Source organism: Otolemur garnettii, unplaced genomic scaffold (assembly GCF_000181295.1).
Source record: "Otolemur garnettii isolate 467f Iridium unplaced genomic scaffold, OtoGar3 scaffold00103, whole genome shotgun sequence".
Lineage (NCBI taxonomy): Eukaryota > Metazoa > Chordata > Mammalia > Primates > Galagidae > Otolemur > Otolemur garnettii.
Genome location: NW_003852498.1, coordinates 2036285 through 2044848, shown reverse-complemented (window position 1 = coordinate 2044848; position 8564 = coordinate 2036285). Strand labels below are relative to the sequence as shown.

General features: G+C 39.1%; 1 protein-coding gene across 2 annotated transcripts in view; it reads right to left on the bottom strand.

Moving 5' to 3' along the window:
* NFKB1 (nuclear factor kappa B subunit 1) overlaps positions 1–8564 on the bottom strand; it is a 122417-nt gene that overhangs the window by 40189 nt on the left and 73664 nt on the right. For both annotated transcript variants that reach the window (XM_003796325.3, XM_023517030.1), the window contains exon 7: positions 1273–1436. In XM_003796325.3, the coding sequence (XP_003796373.2) occupies positions 1273–1436 (164 nt within the window). The remainder of the gene's footprint in view (positions 1–1272; positions 1437–8564) is intronic.

The window sequence follows — 8564 nt, the reverse complement described above, 5'->3', positions numbered from 1 at the left end:
GCACTCTACCCAGGGGGACAGCTTGAGGCTCTGTCTCAAAAAAAAAGAATTTGGATTTTATAGGCAACAGGGAGACACCAAGTAGGGGTAAGATTCAGACTTTATTAAGATTTTTCTGGCCACAGGGTGTAAACTGGATTAGAAGTGGGGAAGGCTCACGCCTGTAATCCTACACTCTGGAGCACTCTGGGGGGCAAAGCAGGAGAATCACTTGAGGTTAGGAGTTTGAGACCCACCCTGAGCAAGAATGAGACTCCCCATCTCTACAAAAAATAGAGGCTGGACACTGTGGCTCATGCTAGCCCTCTGGGAAGCTGAGGTGGGAGCATCTCTTGAGCTCTGGAGTTCAAGACTAGCCTGAGCAAGAGTGAGACCCTATCTCTACTAAAAATAGAAAAAGTAGCCAGGCATTGAGGTGGGCACCTGTCTCAAATAAAAAAATAAATAAATGAAAAAGAAAGGAACAAAGACGGGAGGGAGGGACAGGGACTAGGGAGAATACTGTGATAATGGGAGTAACAAAATGGAGCGAAGGGCGGAATGCCAGGGAGAGCAGAGTTGCCACATCGCACGGGTGAGAGGCAGGACAAGGTCATGTCCCAACTCCGATTCTGGGTATAAGCATAGTGGAAAGGTGATACTGGGTTTTCAATCACCTGAGTATGAGATGATGACAGGATGGCCAGAGTAAAGGACAAAAGGTAAAAGCAAAAGTGGGCCGTGCAGTCGGACAGGAATGGAGTTGCAAGAAAAACACTGGAGACAGGAAGACAGGAAATCACAGCACATTCACGATAAAGACAGCAAGTTCCTCAGGTGCCTGAAGAGCCCAAGGAAAGAAGCTGCCTTATAATGAGGTGAGCTGGGGGAGGGAAAAGAGAGGAGGTGGTCTTGAGACTAAGTCTTGGATTCCGCATTGGTTTCAACAGGTTGAAAAGGGGAAGGTGGGGAGTTTTAGGTAGAGGAAGTCACTCACAAAGGCACAAATCTGCATCAGGTGTCCAGAGAGCCAGGATGGGGACGGGTGGGTGCAGGGTGGGCTGGGGGAGGCTGGGAAGGTGCTGGTGCTGACTCGGGAGGGCTTTGTATACCAGGCTGTGAGGTGGAGGTGCTACTGTGGGAGTGGCAGGAAGCCATCAAAGGCTTCTGAGCAGGAAAAGGATGGGAGTGGCGTGGGGTACAGACTAGGAGGTGCACAGATGAACAGGTCTGCACACGAGGAAACCAAGCCTGGGCCCCGGAGGGGAGCAAGGCTGGGAGAGTGATGCTCACCTGTGAGCTGGCGGTCCCCTCCACCTTCTGCTTGCAGGTAGGCAAGGTCAGGGTGCACCAAGAGTCCAGGATTGTAGCCCCTTATACACGCTTCTGTCATTCGTGCTTCCAGCGTTTCAAATACTTTTTTCTTTGTCACATGAAGTATACCCAGGTTTGCAAAGCTGGAGAAAAAGTAATAGCAGCAACAACCACCATCAAAAGTTAGGCAGTGAATGAACGACTAGAGATTCTGGCTTCATGCTGGTAAAGTGGATTTAAAATAATACATAGGTCCTCAGCATCTCAGCCAGTCCCTAAGGCTGGATGCATTTCAGAATGCAGGGAGTTTTTGGTGTTAGGAAGGTAATACAGGCAAAAACTGCATATTGAATAATACTCTCAGCAGGTGTAGGGCACACAGTGTAATCAAATACACTAATATTTCCGTAGTGAAACATAAGTAGACTAGACTCACCAAATGGAAAAATAAAGACTATAAACAGCAAACAGCTGCACGCCCAGTCAGATTGGATTCTGCTCCCAAATGAGTCTATAGTAAGCTGGGAATAAACTCCAGGTTTTCAGAGCTCGTTAGACTTCCAAATTGTGATTAAGGGAGTGGGGATATATATATATCTCCCCTTCTTAATAAGGATGTTTTCCCTGGATTTTAAAGTATTTTCTATAGAATTTATATAAAAATGTTGAATTCCAAATATAGCATAGATCTTTATTTTTTAAGAATAAGAGAAATATTACATTTGGGACAATTTTTATCTTCTTTTGAATCATGCTTGGGTTTCTGAATGGGATTTAAAGTCTACTTGGAATTCCACCTCCTCCTGAGTTATCTATCAGGTTGTGGGAATTATTTATGATCATTAGACGTATCATCTAAGTATACATGTACAATCAGGAATGGAGAACCTTTTATCTGGAAGGCTACATCCCTACAGAATAAAATATATTCATAACGTAAATAAGGCAATTGAAGGGGCTTTAAGAAAATGTATAAAATGCTCCAGCTATTCACTTTTGAAATAAAGTACATGGAACAAAGACATGTATTCAGAAAATATACTACAACAAACAAAAAAAGGACTTTACCAAGGAGACTCATTCATTTACCAAATATTGATGTGGATTCTTATTAGTGCCCAGGCAGGATCCTAGGTACTTTTTTTAGCAATAGAAGAATTTTTGCCTTCATAGAACTTACATGCTACTGTGAAAACAAAGAGGAAAAAGAAAAGCAGGAAATTAAACAATGTAATTTAGAAGGCAGTGAGTGTTATCAAGAATGGTAAGGTAGGAATGGGGAGCAGGGGCAGCTGAAGGAAAAGGCATAGCACTTTAAAACAGGGAGAGGCAGGAAGGACCCTCAGTGAAAAGACGACTGCTGGGCTAAGACTTGGAAGAAGCAAGGGGGAGATGTGAACGCGTGAATAAAGAAAATTCATGGCAGAGGAACTGCAAGTGGGAAGATTCTGAGGTAGGACCATGCTGGTATTTTCAGAAGACACAGAGGCCAGGAGGTCAGGGTGGCTAGAGTGAAAGACTCTGAGGCAGGACTGTGCTGGCAATTTCAGAAGACACAGCAGCAAGGTAGTCAGTGTGGCTGGAGTGAAACGGGCAGGGGATCAGGTACAGGCAGGGGCCAAGGAGGGCAGAGGGGAGCCCAGATCTCTTAAGACCTTGCAAGCCTTTCTAAGGACTTCTCTTTCACTCTGGCTTTTACTCAGAAAGAAAAAAAACGATCAGTAGAGATAAGAAAGCAGCATTATAACAAGAAGACTGAATGAAATAAAGAACAGGCTAATGTGGGAAGGTCAGATAAACTTGGGAAAGAAAATGAGGCCAAGGCAGAATGAAATAGAGAGGCCCAGCGACAGAATGAGAAGGTAGAAATGGCAAGTCTACAGAGATTTTTGAAAAAATGGTCAGCTGAGACACACAGAAAGACTACGCTATTAGAACACAAACTCTTTGAGTGCTTAAAATGGTGCCCAGCATGTAGGTGTTCAATACATGTCCAATGAGTTAACAAATGAATGAATTAATGCAGCACAGAAAAATACGAATCATGACATACTGATGTGCATAGGGGCACAGGGAGTTTTTCAGAAATAACACCTCCATCCTTTAGCCAGTTAGGTCTTAAGTTCTATACAGAACATCTGCAACTATAGGAAAAACGGAGCTATCTCCTAGGCAGTGGCAAAGATGAAGACCTGTGTAGGAATTTGCACTTTATCATCTATAACATATTTTTCATGTATAGTATCTTATTTAGTCCCACGAGAAAGAATAATGAAGGATTTATTCCAGTAACAAATGAAAGAATACAGAAGTCAGTTTTCTGTGTCAGGTAATGATGGAGTAAGATAGAGTGGATTGAACCTTAAATAACTAAAATAAATATGAAAAAACAGTTTTCAGACACAAGACAACAGGCAGCACAGAACAGGGATCCTTAAGAAGAGAGAAATAAATGAGAATTCTACAATTACTCTGGCTTAATGCCTAGAGAGAGTTCAAGGCTATAGCACAGGAAGGAGGGACCCCCTCAGAGCCCGGCAATCTCCCCGAGGTTAAGAAGACACAGTTGAACATTTGAGGAGGCACAGGAGGCTAGAAGTCACAGGCAGAGAACCAGAGAGGAAAGAACTGCATGGCGAGAGGTACTTAGCGATCAACGCAACTCTTTAGCTGAATGATCAGAGCATGTATGTGGAAAAACTACCTAAAGCTGGGAAAAGAACTGCAATTAAGGGACAAGCAGAACAATTCCTGCAACACCCACATGGCTGGAACAGTTCAAGAAACCTAACAATACCTGCAGTATTCAGTTAGACACTCAGAAAGGCACTGCCTCAGTAATGATGTCAAATCAACCCTGGAGTGAAGGCTTCTCTGGTCTCCCTAACAAAATTTTGAAGTAAATCTAGAAAGGATCAAACTGTTCCCAGATTTAATTTTATCTCAATTCTATATTTATAGGCATAGAAAACAATTCTAGCACTCAGCAAAACAGAATTCAAAATGTCTATCATCCAATAAAAAGTTACCAGTCATGGGAAGAAGTAGAAAAATATAATTCATAATTAGGATTAAAAAAATCAAAAGAAACAAGTCCAGAAATGAACCAGAAGACAAAATTTGTAGATAAGTGCATTGAAATAGGTATTTTAGGTTTGGCACCTGTAGCTCAAGTGGCTAAGGTGCCAGCCACATACACCAGAGCTGGCGGGTTTGAATCCAGCCTGGGCCCGCCAAACAACAGTGACAGCTGCAACCAAAAAATAGGCAGGTGTTGTGGCAGGCACCTGTAGTCCCCGCTACTTGGGAGGCTGAGGCAAGAGAATTGCTTAAACCCAGGAGTTGGAGGTTGCTGTGAGCTGTGATGCCATGGCATTCCACCCAGGGGGACAGCCTGAGGCTCTGTCTCAAAAAAAAAAAAAAAAAAAAAAAAAAAGAAACAGGTGTTTTAGATATATTCCATATGATCAAAAAGATAGAAAGCAGTAGCATGTTAAGAAGGTACATGGGAGGTATAAAAAAGGACTCCAAACAAACCTGCAGAAATGAAAACCTCAATGTCTGAGAAAATCCACAGATGAAATTAAGAACATTAGACACTAGAGTTAAAGAGTAGTGAACTTGATGTAGTAATAAACCACCTAAAACGAAGCAGAGCAAAAAGATGAATAAAGAACAGATCATCAGTGAGCTGTGGGACAATTTCAAATGGCCAAATATATTTATAATTGGATTTCAGAAAAAGAAGAAAATAGGAGTGGACTGAAAAAACTATTTGAAAAATTAACAGCTGAAAATATAAACCTAGAGATCCAAGAATCTCCAGCCACAGGAAACATGAAGAAAATTATATTAAAAGTCTATCATAATCAAATTGCTTAAAACTAGTGAAAAAAGAAAATCTGAAAAGCTGTAGGAGAAAAAAATGACACATTATATACAAAGAAACAAAGATAAGATTAAAACAGGCTTATTCTTGGAAACAAAGTGAGCCAGAAGACAGTAGAGCAACATATTTTAAGGACATGAAAGAATAATATTGTCAACCTATAATTCTATACTCTTCAAAATTATCTTTGAAAAACAAAGATAGAATGAAGACTTCTGAAAGAATTCATCAGCACTAAATCAGCAGTATGAAAAACGGTTAAAGGATGTGCTCCAGGCAAAAGAAAATGACATCAGTTAGAAATCTTGACCTATGAAACAAAACGAAGAGGAGTGCAAATGATAAATATATGAGTATTTATTTACTAATTTGAAAAGTTCTTTAAAAGATAGTTGTTTAAAGCAAAAATAAAAAATAACATATTGTGGGTTTTATAACATATATGGGTGTAAAATATATGACATAATAGCACAATGGTGCAGAGGGAGAAATGAGCCTCTTGTTCTAAGGCTCATATACTACATATGAACAGGCATGTTATTTAAAGAGAGACTATGATAAATTAAAGAGGTGCAGTATATACCCTAAAACAACTGCTAAAATAGACAAAGAGGTACAAACCCCAAAAGAAAGATAAAATGAAATCCTAACAATTAATTAATCCATAGAAGGAGGAAAAGGAGAAAGAACAAAGAATAGATATGACAAGTAGAAAAAATAGCAAGATAACAGACTGACCCTCAGTCACAATAATAATCTCATGAAATACAAATGGCCTAAACATTCTGATTAAGTCAGAGAGCAAGACCCAACTATATGCAGTCTATATTTATTTTGAATATAAAGATACAAATAGGTTAAAACTAAGAGGATGGGGAAAATGTTCTATGATGACATCAGCAAAAGCAAGCTTTCATAGCAATATTAATATCTGTATTCATAATGATAAAGGTTCAATCCCTCTGGAGGAGATAACAATCCCAGATGTTTATGCATCTAATAAAAGAGCTTCATGATGCAAAAAACAAAACCTTATAGAACTGAAAGAAGAAACAGATATATCTATAAGAGAGAGATTTCAACATCTGTCTCTCAATAATTAATTGAGTGGTGGTGGCTGTCTGAGTATTTGTCAAAAACTCCAGTAGACAGAAGATGAGCAAGGAAATAGAAGATCTGAATACTGTAAAATGACTTGACTGACATTTATAGACAATCCACCCCAGAAGATAAGGATTAACAATCTTTTTAAGTATACAAGGAATATTTTCTAAGACATACCATAATGTATTTTGACCCAAAGAAGGAAACTTAATCAATTTAAAAGGCCTCAAGTTATACCAAGTATTCTCTTATAATGGAATTACCAGTAAATCAGATATCAACAGCCAAAAGATATGGAGGTTGGAGTCTATTTAAACCAAGATTTGACCATGAAATAATTAATTGTTGTTGCTGGGTGATGGGTGCAATAGGGGCTCAATGTACTTATTCTTTCTACTTTGTATATGTTTGAAAAGTCTGTAATAAAATATAAAAGAAAATGAGAGGAAACTATTATTATTAGCACAAGGAAAGAAAAAATTTAGGATCACAGATGCTCATACATGAGAATGCAGAATGGTACAGCCACTTTGTAAAACAGTTTGGCCATTTCTTTCCAAGATCAACACAGAGTTAGCATATATTCCTGAAATTCCACTCTTCAATATTTACTGGAGAGAAACGAAAATTTATGCTCACACAAAAAGTGGCTTTATCATCAAAAACTGGGAAGAAACCAAATGTCCTTCAATGATAAACAAATCAGGACACTGATAGAACAGAACACTGCATGGTAACTGAAAGGAGTGACTGCTGAGACATGTGACAACACACAGGAACCTTAAAGGTTCCCACTATAGGGAACAAGACAAATGCCAGAAGGCTACATGGCGCATAATTCCAATTATATGTCATTCTGGAAAAGGCAAACTCTAGGGACAGAAAATGGGACCCAGAGGATACAGGGGAGACTTCACTACGAAGGGGTACAAAGGGATTTTAGAGGTGAAGGAACTACTCTGTATCTTGATTGTGGTGGCTGTATGAGTATTTGTCAAAACTCACAGAGCTGTATACTTTAAAGGGCTAGTATTTAATAGTGTAAGTCTTTAAATTATACATCAATAAACTTGATGGACTTTTTTTAAAAAGAAAGGTTACCATAGCTAATAATGGGACTGGGACTGGTGCCATATTCTTCTACACAAGTGTTTTTCAAAACCAGCAGCACCAGCATTATCTTAAAATTCATTAAAAAAACTCCCCACCCCAACATAATGAATCAGAAACTCTGGAGGTGGAGCTAGCAATCCATTTTAAGAAACCTTCCAGGTAATCCTGATGGACCCTGAAGTTTGAGAACCACTGCACCACTTGACTCTATTCAAGGATATCAGAATTTCTGGGAGTAGAGCCTAGAGCCTGGTATCTGTATTTTTATAAAGTGACTCAGGGTACTAATGGCCAGGTTAGAAACTCTCTGCACTATGCCAGATGTTTCCATCATCGCACTCATCTGGGACCTGTTGCTGCGTTTGAATCTCCCCGTCACTGTGTTGGGATTCAAAAATAGCCCCTTTTTCTGGCCTTTCTTCCTCTCAGGACTCAAACATTGACTTCACAGGATTCAAAAGCAACCTCTGACTCATAGTGCACACTCTGCTTTGGAAGCTGGATCTTTCCAACCTCAGACCACACGTCATCAATTTTCTCCAATCAGCTCCTTTCCTGTGTATTAAGGTTCACTTATGAAATCACCAATAATTAACTGGTTTGGACTTCTAAAAATAGCAATTCAATAAGGTTACTAGCTCATTGAGGAGGGCCTTGTTTCTCTTTTGAGTTTTTATATTTATGTATCTATTCCTAGTGCTTGCCAGTTGGTATATACTATATATATTATAAGGGAAGAAAAAATGACTGCATATATCTCTCTACATCAGAGTTGCCAGGAAGCGAACAGAGGGTGTGGTGATTATTGGCAAGGAAAGTGGCCTGAAGCAAAGTCAAATAATACAGACATTTTCCACTCAATGTAAATGTGAAAGACCCAAAGTGGTGTTGAAACAAATTACTGATATTTTTATCTGAAATAAAACACCAAACTAAGATTATTTTTTATCAAGAAAGGCAGTAAACACTAACTACATAAATGAGTAAGAAATAGAAAGACAAAATTAAAGCTAATTAAAAAAAATTAAAAAGACAAATCCCCCAAATCAAAGTAATCAAACCTATAATTAGGACTTGGCTATTTAAAATAGGAATATTTATAACATAGATCACTACATTTGAAAATAGGATCTAAGTTTATTGAGAATTCATGCTGACAGGGAAA